Genomic DNA, 20,386 nt, shown 5'->3' with positions numbered 1-20,386 from the left:
CACACACAACCATGAAAGAACTGACAGGATGTGAAGAAAAATATTTTCACAATACTCCATTGGACCTAACTTTCAGACTAGTGGCCAGATATAGAGAAGTGAACGTCTCATTCCTGATAAAGTGCTCTGCAATATAGGTCAAAAAATATACACTATAAAGGATATAGAGAGAACAAAGACAACAACAATTTGTGAAAACTTTTAAGCAGGAATTAAGATTGCACACGCTGCAGACCAAACACAACAAGTAGTTGAGCCACAGTACGTGTTCCACTTAGATAAAAGTTGCCTTCATATTTGCTCAGAGCCTCAGCCTGTGGTGTCTATGGGGACACTGAGACACTCAATGGTGGATTTCCTGTAAATTCTCCTGGTGACACCCATGAGGGACTCTGACATAACAACCGGTAGTCAGTTTGCCTCTGGCCAGTCAAGCAGGGAGGAATAAAAACAGCTTATGCACATGTTCAACACTTTTGAACCGCTCTGAGCAAACAATTAGCGCGTTTCTGGTAACTTAGTGTGAAAAGTATTTTTTTCCTTTTTAACATTAACAGCACTTCTCAGATGTTTAACTTTCACTATGATCAGCCCACTACAAAAACTTATGTAGCTTGACAATAAGCGACCAGACTGTGTGAGGAAAAAAAAACATGTCACAAAATGACTTCAGCATTAAACTGTGTGGTCTTGAAGATTGTGAAAGTTTTGCTGGAGATTTTAATCACTTGATAGTATAATATTCTGAATGAAGCTGTTAATGGTGACTCATTCCAGAGTGATTCATTTTCCTGACTGTCTGACACTCTTTGTTCACACCATATAAATGTTTACATTCATTTCACACAGAAATAAAAATCCCCCATTGACACGCTTGACTAAGATCATGACACTGTGAATAAATGAAGCAAACAACAACGTGTCTCAAGAGTTTAAAAGATCCCTGCAAAGACTGATTAGAATAACTGAGTAAAAGGTAAAGTCATCACAGGTATAAAATCCAAACAGAGTCGGGTCAGAGTCAGCAGTAAGTGAACCTCTTGTCTGTCTGTCTGTTTCGGGAATCCGACCTTTGTCCTCAACATCACGTTTAACATTCTGTTCTCATGTGTAGTTTACACCGAAACAGAGAAGTCCCACAGAGCGCTGAGAGGACACTAACTCGTCATCAGCATGTGTTGATCCACACAAACAGCTGCGCAGAAATCCAGTAAGACGCATGCTGAACATTTTACTCAGGATACCTTTCTGCGAGTTAAAATAAAACCTAAAAGAACGTCAAGGAAGAACGCGAGCTGTAAAACAGGGATGTGAAGTCTGCTTCTTATAGACTGTAATGATTTAGTCCTCAGGGTTCATTTGTAGCCGACATCAATAACATGAAAGCTTTTTAAAGTGTTTTCAGAGCCTGACAGCATACATACATTAAATGACACACTGCTGTCAATTCTGCTTTAACAAAACTGACCCTAATATGCTTCAGAGGGGTCGTTTTTATTGTGGTGCTGTTGCACTGGATTGCATGAGCTTGTACAGTTATTCATCAGACAGGACTCCTGACTGCGACCATTTAGTCGCATTTTATGACCGTTTTTGGAGACAGTGATACTAAATTTCATAACTAGAAGCACCAGTGTAACTTGCAAATGTGTCCCCTTTTTCTATTTTTGTTGTTTATTTTCTTTTTAAATCATCACTGTATATCATGTGAAACCCCAGGAGGAGGCACGAGTTGGTGTGTGTGAGCAAGACAGAAAGTGATCGGAGTGAAGAGCAAAGATCTCAAAACAACAATGTGGGATGGTGACCATTCTGTGCAGGATGTTGTCTACTCATGTCCTCTCTAGAGCTGCATGATACTAGAAAAATATAAATCGCAATATTTACTTTTTCCCCTTTATATATTACAATATTAAAAAATACAGGACTTTTCAGCAGAGAATACATGTAACTCTATTTAGAAAGAATTAATCATTTTCGATAGGTTAGGGTGATTCTGGAGGGAAGCACATGTGTATAAAAAAAAAAACAGTTTGGAACCTTTCTCATATGTTGTAACACTGGTAAAGGCGTCATTTTAATGGCATTCAGATCTGAGGGGTGTACTACAAAGCAGGTTTGACATAGCCAGGCTTTCTTTGCGTTAGCTGGCTCAACAAAACCTAAACCCCAGTCAGAGACAACAGCTATCATGACAGTGATTATTAACATTCTTTGTTCAGCAGGTTTTTTTCATCAGGCTCGGACAAAAGGGGGCGTATGACACGTCATGTGACTCTTCTTCTACACAAAATACACCTAGTGTGTTTTGCCTACTTCAATGTTGTAATGGAGAGCTATAAAGTCTATTGAAACTGTATTATGGCAAAAGACGCTGCTAAATTATTCAAGAAAGGAATGCTGGTACAAAACTGTTTTCATCCGTCATCCCCGTCCAGAGACTGTGCCTGGCAAAGGCTCGACTGGTAGTTGCCCTTTCGAGACGAACGTCAGTCTAAAAACATCCTCAACCCTGACAGCCTTGACATCGAGACGTGTGCTAAGGCTGATACAAGGCCTATCATCGCCTTGACCTCAGCATAGTGTAGCAGCTTCACCATTGTTACCTCTTTTACTGTGTATCAAGGTAGAATCACTCTTTTATTCTTACCCTCTAACTATGCATGGGAATTTATTTATTTGTACTGATTATTGCTGTGTTAAGTTTATCTGGGGGGGGGGGGGGGGGGGATTTTTACATTTTTTAGATAGGACAGTAAGAGAGAGACAGGAAACATGGGTAGAAGAGTGAGGAAATGACATACCGTAAATTGCTATGACCACTGCGTCAGGGACTACAGCCCCTGTTCATGGGTCGCCCGCCCAGCCAGCTGAGCTATCTGGGAGCCCGATTATTGCTGTGTTATCTTTGAAATTAATACCTGTATTTCGTGACAAATAGGCTAAAGTATTTATTTTTCCACTGGTCTCTGTTAAAAATGACCCATAATTATTGATATCAGCTGAAATGTAGCATTTTATCAGGATTCATTTTTCAGCGATACCCCCCGACCCATTTTGTCCAATAGAACATTACAAAGACTCACAACAAAAACTCCATGACGGTAAAACAACAAAAGAACGGTTACTACTATTATAAAATGCCATTACAATAGCATACATACCAACAATTATGAGCATCATAATCAATTTTTCATCAATACCAGCCAGACCCAATACTACTAGAAAACATTAGTGTGGATCCCTGCCCTTTTTGGTCCACATATTAATACAACCATTATATTTATGACAGTCAACCACTGCAATTTCTTACAACTATCAAAAAATCTTTATAGTCAAGTTCAAATGTGGCTGCAAAGACCCTGCATAAAAGAATTGGATCACGAGCTGCTTTACAAAAAAGATAATAACCACAAATATATAGTACATGTACATATAAGCTCAACTTAAACCCTAAAATCTGATCTGTTGTAAAGAATCTTGAGTAAAATGTTACTGTCTGAGACTTATATGTCTTTCACTTCCTCCTGCTGGGGCTTTAATCAGAACAAGTTCTCCCTTAAAGAAAAAAAAAAAAAAAAGAGAGTCGACCTCGCTAGCTGAGCGCCGCCCCGTCTGCACCGGCTTCTTTGTCCACACAATAAACATGGCCTCAGACTGCTCATTCCATCCCCGAAGCTGGCCTCTGCTAGACAAAAGGGAACGCGAGGCGCCGTGCCAAATTGACTTGTCCCTAATTTTTATGCTAATCCTCAATTTTACATCAGACAGTCCCCACATTTGATATAAAAGATGTTAAATAAATAAACGAGCAGAGACCCAGATAATCTGTCCATAAAGACGTCTTATCCGTTGACAAGTGGAGATGTCTGCAGATGGCTTTACATATTTGCATGATCAAAATGCTGACAACAACCAATCATAAGTGTCACTATTAAACGTTAATGTTTTAGTGGAAAAGGAAATGCTTTGGAAGCCCATAAAAATGCAATGTTGCTGCAGATTCCATAAGATGCTGCAACCTATAGGAAATTAGATATAAGTAATAATGTAATGCAACATTAAATCCTGATGACGGCTACAAGAACTATACTGAACATGTGCAGAAAAACAGTTGTTAATTACCGTTGTCTCCATATTTCCACTTTCAAACCAACACTCACAAAAAAAGAAATACTCTATTTTCTGTAATTATTGTCACATTGTAAGTGTTACAGCAAAAAGGGAGGACTGAACATTTTTTCTCCTTAGGTCACAGAGGTCTTGAGATGTTATTGTAACTCTGGCATCAACATTTAAATTAAAAAGTACAGCATGACAAAAATGATATAATCTACAATGTATTCCCAACCCTCTTTATATTTTTTTACTAATCCTCTTAACACCCAGACAATGAACAATGGGGGAAAATAAGACAGAGGCAATGGGTCTGGATTAAATGTTGGTGAAGTGACATTTTGGAATCACAAAGCTTTAATGTTACCATAAAACAGTGACTGAGTATGAAATTCTTTCTTTTTTAAATTAACAAGAGGAACTGTGCTCATGGCCGAAGGTAAAAATCAATAATCTAGGTGTCACACTAGAATTTGGAATACTGTTTTTGTACTAAATACCTACAAAAAAAAAGATGCATAATGTTCCCATTTGAGTCTACCATGTCAACAAATTTGACACTCTCTTTGCAGGAAAAATCCCAAAAGAAGATGGTTATGGGGTGACCTGATAGCCAAATAGTTTGAGTAGATGCTCAATGGCAACCCAAAAGTCGTGGTTTTGATTTCCGACTGGGGGCTATTTGTTGCAGGTCATTTCCCTACTCTCTTTCCATGCAGTTCCTGTATCTCTCTCCATTTTTTGTATAAAAAGAAAGGTACAAAAAATGTACAAAAAATACTTCTTAAAAAAAAAAATCTTCAACACTCGCAAAATTAGCTAAATAACCCCTGAGATTTTGGTTGTCTCAATCGGCGTTCATTATATTGACATTCGGTCAATCTTTCTTCATAAATTATTTTTATTTCCACAACTCCAGCCTTCCACTCAAATTGCACATACGTATAACGTGTCTTTATTTTGCTGGACACAGGTCCACTAGTAATCATACGTTCATCTACAGGTTCGAAAAAGTAAACCAACATGCAGTTCCTCAAATGACCACTTGAGGTCGGCTCCAATAGCAAATCAGTCCCCATAGACCTCCATGTTAAAACAGCCAACCGAACAGCACAAATAAGCATTTTTACAGCCAGGTACATAATGTGGTTTTGTTCTCGAAAGCTAATTTTCATAGTCACGACAACTTACAGTGGTGACTTTTTGAATACCTGCCCCGCTTAAATTGTTTTAAGGCTTTAAGTCCAGTATAATTAAATCAAACATTATTTGAACTGCATAGCATTTGCTTCTGTATACAGCTGACATTTCTCTCCTAGACACTTCACTAATGACACTAATTAATTATCAAATTCAGCAAAAACAGCAATGAATCAACTCTTGTTAAGGTCTTGAATGACATACACTTAAAAGTAAACGATAGAAAAGTCTCAGTGGTGGTGGTATTGGATCTAGTAGACCAAAAAACAGGATGGGACTTTTCCCACAAACTGGTTAATTTTTATTTGAAGGACGCAGACGACTTTGTGTCTGCTGGAACACATTAGAGAGGAGTTCCCCAAGGGTCCAGGTTCACTTCTTTATCCTCAACAACACCATGTTTGCACTAGTTCAGGCTATAGAAAACAGTAAAACGTTGTACCACATTTATGCAGAAGACACACAGATGTGTAAAAGATCCCCATTTCCCCATTGAAGACAAAACTGAAGTTAGTCTCTGGTTCAAAAGAACAAGAGAAGAAGAACAACAGTTTAAAGTCAGTGCTCAGCTTCAGACTGCAAACCAGACCAGGAATCACTGTGCAGTAATGGAGTCAGGAGGAATTTGAAAAACACTTATTCCTCAGAAGGGTCGACTACTTTACAGCCTCTCAAAAAAGTCAACCAGGAAAGTGGACCACGTCACTCCAGCTCTCACTAGTGCTGCAACTAATGATTATTTTCACTGACAATTAACCTGTTGATTATTTTCTTGTTTAATCAGTTTGTTTAATCTGAAGAAAAGAAGAAAATTATCACTCAGTGTTTCCAAAAGCCCAAGGCAGCCTCACGTAAACGTCTTGTCAAAGAATTTTGACTTCTTGTTCTCTAAAAAAAATATTAAAACTGATTAAATAATTTAACAGTTGCAGCTCAAGTTCTCATATGTGTATACTGACTTCTCTGAGCCAAAGTACTGACTTTAAAACAGTACTTTGCTTTATGGAAGTAAGTTTCTGGCCAAAGTATTTTTCTGATCTGCTGCCCAGACTTCTTATGACTTAGTTCACCTTATATTTTGTCCTTTTGAGTATGTCATTTTTATATTGCTTTGTCTTTCTTTTATATATTACCTTAATTTTTTCATGTCTTACAGAAAGTACTTTCTATTGCCTTTTTATTAAATATGCAAATGCTCTTCATTTTAAAAGTTTAAATGCTGAATTCAAACTGTTCTCAATTTTGACTGAGATGTTTTTTTTCTTCAGTGGCGGGCAGAGCTCAAAAACCAGCCGTCTAAGAACAATTTTTACAGAACTAACATCTGGAGTACAAGACGGTCTGCAACTCAAACCACAAACCCCCACAGAGAGTGGTGTTTTCAGCCTGACAGCGTGCTCACGTCTTGCTGAATTTCATAACCGTTTCCCCTGTTTTGGAAATCTAGGGCTCTCGAGGGGGGGGGGGGTTGAGGGTAAAGGTTTAGATAATGTTGAACACAAACTAGATGGGAAGGTGGACTATAGATGGGAGTACAGTATTATCTGTGTGGCATGTTCCACCTTTACAACACACTGAAGACTTCAAAAGTACATCAAATGTAGCAAACAATACTTAATGCTTACTTAAAAATATTCTATACACCAAGTTGTGTACTGTGTGTACATTTTTTTTTCCAGTATATGCTAAATGGAAGCATCAATATCTTTAAAATGTCTGTAAGTAGCACTGACTAGGTTGTAGTTCCAATTTTCAGTGACTTTTCTTGCTAGTAACTCTAAAATCACTTTCTGTTCTCGTATACTCTCCTATTTAAGAGTTTTTAGATAATTAGCATAAATCCTATTATTGTGTTGCCTTGATTAGAAAAGCTTATTTTTGAATACTATGATATGACCTTAGAAACATAAAGATTAAACAGCCATTTGACTTCTTTACTTACTTCTCTTGAAATAAATGCCATGAATCCTAATTTAGAAACCGTTTTTAAGTAAATTAAGCATTATTCCTCATAATAACAGCCTCTCTCTCAGACGATATTACTCAACAAAGGTAATTATGAAGACTGCTGCTACTCCAGCAGTCATTTCTGCCTCATGTCACACAAATGACACAAAACCACACTATTCAACATTATTTATAATAGTCTTTACCTGAAATGCTAATCTTAACAGTAATTAATATGACCATTTAAATCAATTTCCATCTACAAAAAATACAATCCCACACTTCTATTAGTAAATGCATTTATTGCATGTTAGCTTGCAGCACTAGAGCCCTTTTCATAAAAACAAACCATCAGCTCCCAGGGGACCTAAAGCAGCAGACAACACAAGGCTTCCTGAACTCACACACAACTGCAAACAACAGCACTTACACTGCACGTTTATTACAAATTAGACATGCAATCACACCTCTTTTACATTTAACGTTGAGAAATTCAAAAATGTAAACTAGTGAGGGTCAGTCGGCTGTGATATGCTAACTGCTGTGCAAAGCTTACACTTGATTTTTTGTTGGCCGTCTGCTTGAACAAAATATAGCTGCACTGACAACTTCTTCAACATGGTGTCAAGCAGTTTGGAGCTGATGGTCCAGACGAGGAAGCGCTCAGTAAACACTCACAAAGTTAAACCGAAGCAGCCTCCATTTGGGCCAAATCGAAGCTGTGAAAACACAAGCGTCTTCAAAGGTAGTCGATTCCTTCTACTGGCAAAAATAATGGATTAGTCGTGGAAGGCTGTTGATGCTGTGCTGTTCTCCCTCATTTCACTGTATATTTTTACCGTAGTATAATTGTGCTTTTGATGCTTTATGGTGCATTTTTCACTTTAGTGCATTTTTAATCACAGTATATTTTACGCTTTCTGCATTGTGTTGGTGGTCACTATACTCCTTCTGCTTGTTACTGTAACAACAGAATTTGCCCTTGGGGATCAATAAAGTATTTCTATTCTACTCTCTTCTGTGAATGTAAAATTATTTGACCAATACGATTATGGAAATGAGCGCATGTCGACCAATTGATTGACCACGTGAAATGGAGACTTACAGCTCTAGAAATGTTAAAGCACAACAAAAAAAAAATGTCCCAAAAAACCAAAAAGCAAATGTTATAAATATTTGCATTTTCAATACTGATAAAAATAATCGTCATTAGCAATTTGGCCATAATCGTACCAGCCATATTTCAACAACATCAAAAAACTGATTGAATAAATGAATAAACAGAAATGGAGGGTGCGATTAGATATCAGATATGAACTGATATCAGAATCTGAACCACACATGGTGGTCTGTATGTAATTCAATGGGCACAGCTGACTGACATGACGTGAAATCTTTATTGTCTGAGTTCAGTCTGATTACACTTCAGTAATCCCCTCCTGAAATAGCTGATACAAACTACATACAAAATTGCAGAAATAAGATCAATGTTACACCTAAATATAAGAATGACTGATCAATATTTCCATGACAATAAAATGCTTTCTAGAATGAGTGAATATGTGCTTCAGTATGTTGTTGTGCTCCTACACTCCAGTTCTTCTTTATTTATGACATTTACTGATGCTCTCTGTATTGTAGGTGATTTTTGAAAGCTTTGGCAAAGTCTGTTCAAGGTCCAGGTACAACATACTGGAAAACCTGAATCACATATTATATCAATGGGCTTTTTAGGGCTGGAAAAAAAAACTTGTGCCGTAACTATGGAAACCAATCTCTAATAGATTTACCACGTGCCTAATAATGGTAGAACAAGTAAATGTTATTTAAAAATAGCCCCCTTTGTGAGAAAAGTAACTAATGATAGATTCTTGTTCAAATAAAAGCCAGAAAAACTGCTCACAAAAGGTGCTCAGGCCTTTTGTACTCTAGTTCACTTATTTTACATGGAAAGCTAAGAAGGAATTATTGATAACTTAAAAAAAACTTTTTACTTGCAGAAATGTGGGCAAGTACTTAAAAGGGAGAGTGCAACATAAGGTGCAGATACAGACTTTGCAACACAGAAAAGAAACACTGTTCTCATCCAGCAAAAAGTTTTCTGAAAGCCACACAAGTAAAAGGAGAGCAGTCGAAACACACATCTGATTATATCTAAATTAACACCATAAATGTTGCCTCCTGTGCTCTTACCTGCAGGGTCAGAATGGGTGGCATCCCCCAGCTGTTTGTAAGGGTTGAACTTAGGCTTGGGTGCAACCACAGGAGCAAATTTCTTGGGTGCCTGCTGCTGGGAGATGGAGATGCTCGCACTACCCATAGACGGTGTGGTCTCCATCCTGGCAGTCACTTGTCCCAACTGGTCATTGCCATTCGCTGGATTCCACATGGTTCTGATGAAAGAAGACCAAAATCATTCAAATTCAAGGCCACTGCTGTAAATTTAAGACTGATATTATGTGTAAGGAAACTCTGAAAAAAGTGAGAAGAACTGGGGGCACCCAGATGGCTCAACTGGTTGAGCAGGCGACCCATAAAAGACCCCTGGGTTCGATCCCAGCTCACGGGCCTTTGCTGCAGGTTTCCCCCCATTCTTCTCCCCTACTTTCCTGTCTGCCTCTCAACTTTACCTGTTAAATAAAGCCAAAAATGGCAAAAAAATAAATAAAATTTTTAAAAAAAATTTAAGTGGGAAGCCCTTGGTATATAGGACTAAAAATTCTATTCGTCTTCCCAGCTGGAAGTCTCCCAGATCAACAGGTAATGCAAATGATTTAACAACCGTAGACTGAAGAGGAACTAGAGCTTCTAAACAACATTCAAGAATCACTGGAAATTCACATGAAGTCACATGAGCCACTAATGGAAAAGCGAAGCTGAAGTTTCTTGTGTTAAGCAAACAAATAAACACCGTCTGCAATTTAACTTGTAAAATTTGTGTTAGTCTTGACAAAATTCAGCAGCTGTAGTGAGGAATAAGAGGCAAAAACATATTTTTTCATGTGCTGGTTATTTTTGACATGCTGGGATATTTTCCTTCCAATAATGTCAGGTTATAATGTTGTTACAATTCAATGTTCTGGTGGGAAACTTTGAGTCATGGCATTCATATAGACGTCACTTTGGCACAAACGGCCCACTTAAACACTGTTCCACACTAAGCACATGCGCCCCTATTGCAATGAGTCATCACCGGCTGAACTGTGCATCCCAGCACGCTAAAAGAACTGCTCAAGAACAACTTTAGGAACACGACAAAGGGCCCAAAATGTTGATGCCGCCTACAAACTCCTCAGATTTCAATCTGTCTGAGCATTTCGAGGGTGTGCCGGAACAAGCCAGATACCAACACTGATTATTGGTAGTCAAGGAGACACATAACCACTGTCTGTCACTGATATACAGTAAAGCAAGTGAGAATCTGTAACAGTAGGTTTTTATTGTTAATTGGTTGCTACTGGTGACATTTAACCAATCAGATAGTGCTGTGGGTGAGAGATTTGACTGCAGCCAGAGAGAGGCAGCTGCATTAGAGCCAAACTAGTGCATTTAATTTATTCTATCAGGAATTTGGGTAATAAAAATTCAACTCAATAATAATCATAACTGTCTGTATTGCAATAAAAATAACAAGACAGACAATTAGAAAAATTACAATTATTGGCCCCCATAATTGGTCAGTCCTTTCTCAAAACTGTCTTGGCTTCTGTTCACAATAAATATTCCAAAATGTTGACAATTATTTGCAGATGTAATCAGCAATAAATGTTGTCTTTGACCCTCAATATTAGTCTCTTCCCTTAGAGCAGGCGTGTCAAACATACGGCCAGCAGGTCAAAACAAGCCCACCAGAGGGTCCAATCCGGCTTGCGGGATGACTTTACAAAGTAAAAAAAAATTACAAAGAAGACATTAGCTGCTCATTGTAAATTTGTCAAGCTGTAAATTTAAGTTGCTTTGATTGAAAAGTAAAATACTAAATTGTTCAGTTCCAGGTACCTGTGACTAAATCTTTTGTGCCTTTGTAGATACACTGTGATCTGTAAGTTATAATGCATGTGCGTCAATGATAAACTGAGGCATAATATTGTTGAAATTGTGCTGTTTTTTAATCAATTTCAGGTTGTTCATAATGTTTTGTAAAAGATAGTTCATTAAACAGGAACATTTTCAGAATGTACCTGTCCTTTTTGCACTGAAACAAAGGGAAACATTTGGAGTTGTCATTGTTTCTAGGTTATTATGCTGTGACTTTACTTGTCCGGCCCACTTGTGATGAAATTGGGCTGTAAGTGGCCCCTGAACAAAAAATGACGTTGAGGCTATGATATTAATTCTGACTGATCTCATTAACACACCTAAACACTGCAGACCAAGCACACACACTACTATGGCAACTCCCAGATGGCACCGGCATTCTCCAGCAGGACAATATACTCCCCTACACCAAAAAAACTGCTCAGGAAGGGTGTTGACTTGGCCTCCAAACTCCTCAGATCCCAATCCATTCAAGTATCTGAGGGATGTTCCATAACAAGTCCGATCCACGGAGGCGTCCAAGGATCCACGACCAATATCACTGTGCCTGACGTCACAGACACCTCCAGAGCTCCTGTGTCCATTCACTGACTGCTCGGTTCTGTTTTCGCAGCACGAGGGCAACCTACACAATATCAGCCAGGTGGTTTTGATGATGTGGCTTGTCAGAGACCAAAAAAGCAGACAAACTGACGCTGCATTCATTAGAGCTGTAAAAGTTCTAGCACTGCTAAGAATTTGACAAATTAGCCCATACTTTCATTGTTTAAATTCTTAAAGAATATTGTGAGCCTGACAATTTCAGTCAGACTTTCTGCATGAAACATCTTATATTTGCCACTATGTCCCACTGTTTTCGCTTTCTAATGGAGGTGACTGAGGCCACTGCCACCACATGCAGCACAAGTAACAGTAATTATATGCGTATTAGATTCAAGTGTACTTTTCTCTTTTAACTATTGAGTCAGCTTTAAAGTAGCTGGCAGTATAATGCTGTAAAATGAAAAACAAGGTATAAGATGCTGTGTTCTGATGTGTACTAATGTGTCCAATTTAATAAAGTAACAAACCATTAAAGTGGAGAGGAAATCACTTTGAACTCTGACTCTGATCCTTTTCTTTGTTTGCGCTGCATACACATGACCAACAAATCAAACTTGTGATAAGTGAGACAAAGAGTGGTGAAAACAACAAGATCTTTCAAAAACAAAAAGATTCTGTAACAGAGAAAGTATTGAAAAATGTTGTAATACTGATGTAACCATCAATGATTTTTTACTATAGATGCAGCTGTCAAAAATGAGATCGGATCAGCGTTCGATGCTGACAGAACACTGATTTAAAAGTCACATAGAAAAACAAAGTATAACTTGATTAATTTCTTAATTTGTGAAGGAGCAACTGTAAAATATCAATAAAATGCATAAATTCTGACAAAACTGTGTTATTTTACACCTCTAATTGGTGGCAAATCGGTGTTTTAACTTTATTTGAAACGTGTGTCCTTAATACAGTTACAGTGATGAGAAAACCAGCGCAGACTGAAGGAACTTGCAGGAGCTGAGGACACAAACATCCAGTATTTCACCATCACATTCTGAAATCACTTGAAATATTTGAACTATTTATACGCCACGCTTTTTCCCATCCTTCTTTTTGTTAGTGTTTGTTGTGCTGTGTTCTGATGTTTTTGCTGTTTATTATCCTCACTCTGACTGATACAGGGTTTACATTCTTTCTCCGGAGCACAGCAGAAAAGCCCACGCACAATCATCTTTTAATATCTGCTCAAATCCCTGCTCCTCCTGCCGTCTGAATGGTTCTTACTTTTGATTTTTTTTTCTCTCTCTCTGCTCTTAATGCTACAATTCAGACAAGCGCTGGTGTCTCACACCCACCTGTCCTTTCAATGCAAATGCTTTCATTTCACGATGCTCAAATGGCTAACAAAATAAAGGATGAAATGAAAGGAAGGGGGGGGGGAAGAAGAAATGATCTTAGCATGTATGAGTAAGACTCAATATGCGACATCCTGAAAGGAAAATTTCTGTGTCAGTATGTGGCTGCATTCTTTGATGATGGCAAATAATTCACAGTGGGATGTCGTTTTATGAATACTGGCCCCCAAAGTGCACATTAAACCTGCCAAATCAGTTGTCTTTTATGTCAAATAAACTTTCTTCAATATAAGCCATTTCTTTGTGGTATTTTTTGAGGACACAAGTCAGAACTAAACACACCAGTGACCTCGGTATATAATCACTCCTCTGATTCATAGATTACACGTGTGAATAAAGGTTTTTATTCCTAAATAGAAAATCTAAATTATGTTATAATTGTGGACTGACTTCAGATGAAAATAAAATCAAAGGGCTACTTTATTCTTCAGATTTGGTCTCTATTTATACAGATTTATCACAGTTTTATGTGACTTATAAGAGCAATAAGTGACACTGTTTTTGAAAAGAAATGTTCACTTAGAATTTTAAGTGCCGCAATAACGTTTACTGCACTGGTAAGTGGAAGCAAAAATCTCAACCACAAAACCAAAGAATAATATTGATATTATTATGTTAAAAGACAAGGCAGGTACCATCTACTGGGCTCCAGATTACAAGATGAGAAGCAAAAGAAAGCCTCGTAAATAGAAACATAACAAACTGTGTGCAGTGTAGTGCAGGGAAGGATTCAACTTTTGAGTTACCAAAAATGTAGAACTATCAGGAACTTAGGCAGAGCCTGTTACATGTTGAAAAATACAGTAATCAAATGCCACCAAAATGAAGGCTTTACTTTTTAAAACATGTTTTTTTCCATGTAAATGTAGACAGTATAATGTAGCTACAGTACCACATATTTACAGTATCGATTTGTATATAACTATATATAAAAATGTATACATAAACCACAACTGCTGCAAGACATAAGCTGAAAGGATGCTCTCTCTCCGTGTCGTCACTCAGCCTGACTGAAGATGAACTTTGTATTTGCATTTTAATATTCACATCAGAAGACTGGTTTAGTAATGCACACCTGTAACATCAGTCACAGTAGACAATATTTAAATAACAGGTCAAAACTGATGCAGCACAACCACAGATGTGTTTTTTTTTTTTTATTCTCTGCTGCATTACCAACAACGAATTTCAAGCTTAGACAGCTCTGTTGGAGATTCAGATGGATTCTGCTCGTAGCAGCTTACACAGTCTACAGAGGTCTGGTCAGCTCTAACTCCACACAGCCAGATCTTTTATTCCCAATGCGTAGCAGTAAACTGAATTAATGGCCTACTCATGTACAAGTGAAATGATTGGACAGCTTTGGAAAGCCCCTCCCTCCACACCTTTCAGACACTGGACAAGGGGTGGTGACCAAAAGCCAAAAGCCGTACCTGCACTTAATACTGGCAAAACTTGTGCAATCAAATGTCTTATATGTATGTTGTGCTTTTCTTGTCTTTCCTTTTAATAATCTTTTTCTTCTCTTTTGATTACTCTTTTTATAATTAGTTTAGAAGCATTTTCTTTTATTTCATTATTTCTTTATTTAATATATTGCTGACTTGATATACTTAGCTGTTGCTCTTTGAAATAGGTTTGCATACAATTTCGGTGTACATGTACAATGACAAAGGAAGATATTCTATTTTTTTCTGTTACATTATTGGTAACTTTAAAACAATGGCCCCAAGATCCAAGTGTTTCTGTACATTATGCACTAATCATTAGGGATGTTAATGTTTCATTGTTTATTGATTAACTCTCAACAAAAATTTACTCAGTTGAAAATATATTAACCAATAAGGCAGAAATCAAGGAACATCTGCGTCAGAAAATGCATTGTTGGTTCCCTGTAGTACCGAGTTGCACCACAAGGTGCGGCTTCTTACTATTTAATAAGATAGAGTTACAGGAGTGATTGCTGATCGTATGTAAAACAAGTGCACACACCTGTCGTCTAATTGCTAACTGTGGCAGTCATGCTGATGAAGATTGTTGCATCAAGTTGAAAGAAGGTATTCGTTTGGTTTAGCTAGCTATCTGTGGCTCATGGTAATGTTAAACTAGGATTTTTAAATGGTAACGCAGAGAGCAGCTGTTCAAGAGTGGCAGGACTCTGATTCTATGCTTCCAGCAACATTGAAACTAAAGTAATGAATTTGATCGGTGTGACTCTGCTCTAAATATAAACACAATTTAGAGGTGGAGGTTAATATGGACAGACTTCTTGGACTGATAAAGTTTCTAGCAGCTGGACTAACAACTACAGTAAACAAGTCACTCAATCATGTAGATAGGCTATTAGGATTAAAAGCTGATAACTTCTCAGGGTATTTACTGTGGAAGACCGTAAGACTGTGTTTGTTGTGCTTAACATTTGGATTTTGTTGGGGCCATCACTGAAAGGTAATGTTAAATGAATGAATCACTTATTCTATGTAATGTGTAATTCTGGTTAGCTGGTATTTGATTCTTCGATTTTGTTCTTCAAATTCTTAATGTAACTGAACCCATTTTTCAGCGAACATTGTCAGTGGTTATAGTTTGTTAACGTGGTAAACTGTTGGTTAAGAAAACTCTGAAATCCTCTTTCCTTTATCTGTAAGAACCGCTGAAGAGTTTTGACGTCTGACTCCATTGCCGTTTTCATGGTTCTTTCGTGAAGAATCCATGTTTGCTCCGTTGTTGAGCTCAGACAAAATGTCTGACAACGTTCCTCTGCTCCTCCGTCAGTATCTCTTTAGTTGCTTTCACCAATCTAACTATTCCTGTAGCAGTTCTAATTGAAACACCCTATGGAACACATCCAAGTGGTGCAAACAATACCTTCCACTTTCTGACAAGCAGGACTGGAAAATGTTGCTGTATGCAGCAGGGGTAAATTTTGGACATGCTACTAGTCTACAACAGGTAAATGAACAAATTCACAGCTTGAGAATTTCCATTTCACCCACAGCCAATGCCACAGTATTTGGACTGTGGGAGGAAACCACAGCACCTAGAGGAAACCCACACAAACACAACTTTGGCAGTACATGTAAACATTGTATGTAAACTGAACTTTGCTGTAAACATATTCTAACTAAACAGATATGAAGGCATTACAAAATTGATCTCAGACCTCTCTGTACTACAACAAAGTGTGAAGAAATGTGGTCTTTTCTTTATTTATATTTGGCTTTTTCTTCTATGAGCTCCTGGTATTAAATAAGCTCAACATTACATTTGCTTACTGTTTGTCTGTGTCATCTTTGATGTGTTCTGTGATTAATACTAAAAGTCCTTCCCTCATGCACACATTCGGAATATGAGTCAACCTACAAGAAAACACGCACACATGCACACACGCATAACCGCAATGCATAGAGGCATATAGGTCGAAGGTACGTACATATGCAGTCGCTAAAATCGCTGCGTCCATATTGAAGCCTGATGGAAGTGAAGTCAATTCTGATTGCCGGGGCAGTTACAAGATGACTCACAAAGCTGTGACACCATGTTTAACAGTTTGCTTTATGGGGGCATGGCAGGCAGGCTGTCTTCTCACAGCTGTTCCACTGCACTTTTACAGCTGTCATTGAGGAACTGCTGCAGGTGCTTCTGCCGCATTAATCTTTCATATCCACCAAGGAAACTATCAAACAAAACCATCCAAAGAGGACCACAGAGAGTACTGAATTCTAACATAAAATGGCAGGGTTCAGAGATTTTTTTGGGGGGAAAGCATGACATGCTTTCTAGCAAATACTCTTTGTGGAAACTGAATCACATGTTGAAAACATTCGAAACTGCAGAAAGCTCCTGCTTTTAAGATGCTCTGCCGGCTTCTGCATTGTGTTTCTCTTCGGCTGCTACAGCATGAATAACCACATGAAGATCTATGGGTGACTGACTCCAGCTACACCAGTGTTTTATCCTTTTTTGTTTTGTTTTGTTTAGCTCAGTCTTTAAAGCGTTTGTGTAAGAAACAGTTAAAGTTGAAAATGCCACATAGCCTATTAACTGGCCTGTATATGGGGAAGATATATTATGTTAATAACCTGCAAAGAAAATGCATGGTTGATTGCGGATTTAAAATAAAGGCTGAAACCAAAAACTACACAGCCAATGGTACACTGACAAAGAATTATTAGACTGAGTCACAGGCTAAATTAAAGCAGGATCTCACCCTTTCAAATGAAACTATTTTTGCTGATTCATTAGACAGAATTGAACCTGTAGTGACTGCATTTTTGGTCAACTTCTGAGAACTGCAGTAAGTTAAAAACTGATCACTGGCATCCTTTTTAAAGTTAATGTGTTGAACATATCAGCAAACAGCTGCTCATTTAACATCACACAAAAAGAGCAACACTCACTTTCATTTGGAGTTATATTTCTGGTCACCCAATGAACCTAAGTCTTCTATTCATTCTTCTTGTAGTGCTGTTTTTGGTCTCCATCACCCCCTGAGGAAAATATCAGACTCTATAGCTGTAAAATCTTCTACAGGTGTTTACCTTCTGGTTGCTAACATTGTCGTCTGCTGTTTGGTACTGCATGTTCACACTTGAACTTGTTTTATGGCACTTATCCAGGTTGTTTTCTCCTGACTAGATCCTTGCTTGTGTTGTATTTACTCTCAGATGTATGTCGCTTTGGATAAAAGTGTCTGCTAAATTAAACTGTAGAACTGCATGTTTAGTTACTTTTTTTTTTGGGGTGGGGGGGTGGGGGGGTGGGGGGGGTGGCTGGAAACTGTTACAAAACTGGTACCACTGAAACAAAACAGTAAAAAAGTCCAACAAAACTAGAACAATAAATTAAAGATGCTAAAAAGCCCAGTAGACCAAAAGAAAAAGGCTGAATTCTCTGTGGGATCATTTGTTCAAGCAACACCACTGCCATTACACACTATCATGAGATCCTTTGTTCATATATAATGTTGATTTTAGCAGCTTTAAATATTGGGTAATTTATTACGGTGCCTAATATTGCAGCCACTGCACATGTACACATCTACCTGTATTTCCTGGCCAGTACTGTGGACACTGCTGACCAGATTTTGCTGAAAGTTTACTATATGTTTGTCAAGGCGATAACCACCATTTTACACACTGCAAATGCGGGAACACAGAGCGACTTTATCTTGAGTGTAGGTTAACATATTTGTTCATTTTTACTCTCTGGTTTAACTGCAAACCAGTGTTAATTTATAGATATGCCATTAATATCTTAAACCAAGGAGACAGAAGCAGGGCAGTGGTGGCCTAAAGGACAGAAACAAGCTTTTCATTAGCAATTTAACTGGGTGTTCAAAGCAAAAGAGTAGAAATGTATCCACTGAAGCTGCATGATGGTAGACTAGTTGTACTGGGCACGTTTAAGGTGCTAATTTGTGCTACAATCACTCGCGGCTTTTGCTTTACAATTTGCATTTGTTCCTTGCCTATGAACAATGCCACAAATACTATGTGTCTCAAAGGGTTTTCCTATAAAACTGTCTGTGTTCCTGCGTATCTTTAAGTTTATAAAGAAAACTAAGATTTAATGGACGATCGCGTTGCTTTTCTCCCACCTTAAGCTTTGTCCCTCGAGTCGAGTTCAGCTAAAACTACACAGCTCTTGGTTCACTAAGCACCGATCAAAACACTACTTCAAAAAGACACTGCAAAGAAGATGGAGCTAAACTTTGGCTGGCAGATTTTTCATATCAAACAGTGGAGTGGTAGGCGACTGGGATTAGCACTCACGGTTCGTGACGCAACGTGCGGACGATCAGCCATGCGGATGAAAACGCTTTAAAAATTAAAGGTTCCCATCTGCGAGAGGTTGTTGCAGAGTCTTCCCAGCGTTATACTTGCTCTGCTTTAGAGGGCCGGTTGAATGGCTGAACAGGTTAATGCGACATTACACAAACAAGCGCTCGCTCCCCACGTTCCACTGTTTGGAAACAGGGAAGAGCAAAGAGTTCAAGTGGTCATTATGGATCTTGAAACGTTTTGTGCACAAGGGTAAATATTTGAAGGTGGCGGAAGTCTGACACCACGCCATGTGCTGACATATTAATAAAAGCAAAAAGCTGCTTTGGACCTCTTTCAAGTGTTAAAAATTTAATGGTGAAAGCGCAATAGCAGTGTCAGAGCATCAGAGGTCTGGGCAAGTCAAACATCATGTTCTGAAACATAGCCACTGCAAACAGTACAGCTACGAGAGAAGATAACCTCAACACCAACACAGCAGCAAAGATTTTATTACGACTGCTCTTACTGCACTTTCCGTCACATTTATTTTAGACAAAATTCAATCTGATCTGCACAATATCGATTAACTATTTAAAAAAGACAATTTAAAAGTATAAATTATTTTAGTGTCAGAGTGGTGAACATTTAACACAAGAATGGATTTTTGCAGTGCTATATGATCAACAACAAATTGCTGAAATAACCTGTACACTCCCTGCAGTTTTTTATCACACTGAAAGTAATCTAGTTGACATTTTTTTTAATGCATGTAAATGTTAAGAAGGAAGTAAAGACGTACTTTTTTTTAACTTATCCCTATAGACATGCAGGGTGTAGATTAAGTCGAGTAAAACATCTGTATTTAGTCCCAACGCTGTGAAAGGTCTAAGTTAGTCCCCAGAATGCTAAAATTTAAAAAGTGCATAACTAAATGGCACACTGACACTGATTAAAGCCCAGTGAGGTAACACATATTATTTCTGTTGTTTAATCATTATTAATTATGTCGAGCAAATGGTGAAAAAAGAACGGTGGTAAGAAAAACAAGACATTTAAATAAGCCAGTGCCAGGCTGCAGTCTACACTTTGTATCGAAGTTTATATAGAAATACATGTTTTTGTGATATAAATCTCTGCAAATTTCAGGTTAAAAAATAATTTTGATTTACAGGAAAAGAAAGTTAGTTTCATTATTGATTAATTTGGATTTTTTTAAGTTGGTAATTAAAACAAGCTGTTTAAATGCCCCTAAGCATATGAAGACTTTACTAATCTATTATTACTATTTTCCTTTAACTGTCTACAGCCTTATATTTACAGTATATTGCTTTGTCTACAATAGGTTTCTGAAAAGGTTTCCTA

General features: G+C 37.9%; 1 protein-coding gene across 4 annotated transcripts in view; it reads right to left on the bottom strand.

Annotated features, from left to right (window-relative positions):
* lpp (LIM domain containing preferred translocation partner in lipoma) overlaps positions 1 to 20,386 on the bottom strand; it is a 217,564-nt gene that overhangs the window by 147,674 nt on the left and 49,504 nt on the right. For all 4 annotated transcript variants that reach the window (XM_023268061.3, XM_035947166.2, XM_055014703.1 and 1 more), the window contains one exon: positions 9,457 to 9,656. In XM_023268061.3, coding sequence (XP_023123829.2) covers positions 9,457 to 9,652 — 196 coding nt within the window. In that variant the 5' untranslated portion in view covers positions 9,653 to 9,656. The remainder of the gene's footprint in view (positions 1 to 9,456; positions 9,657 to 20,386) is intronic.

The sequence above is a fragment of the Amphiprion ocellaris genome, chromosome 2 (assembly GCF_022539595.1).
Source record: "Amphiprion ocellaris isolate individual 3 ecotype Okinawa chromosome 2, ASM2253959v1, whole genome shotgun sequence".
Lineage (NCBI taxonomy): Eukaryota > Metazoa > Chordata > Actinopteri > Pomacentridae > Amphiprion > Amphiprion ocellaris.
The sequence above is the reverse complement of the archived record's forward strand: the minus strand, read 5'-3'. Positions and strand labels throughout refer to the sequence as shown.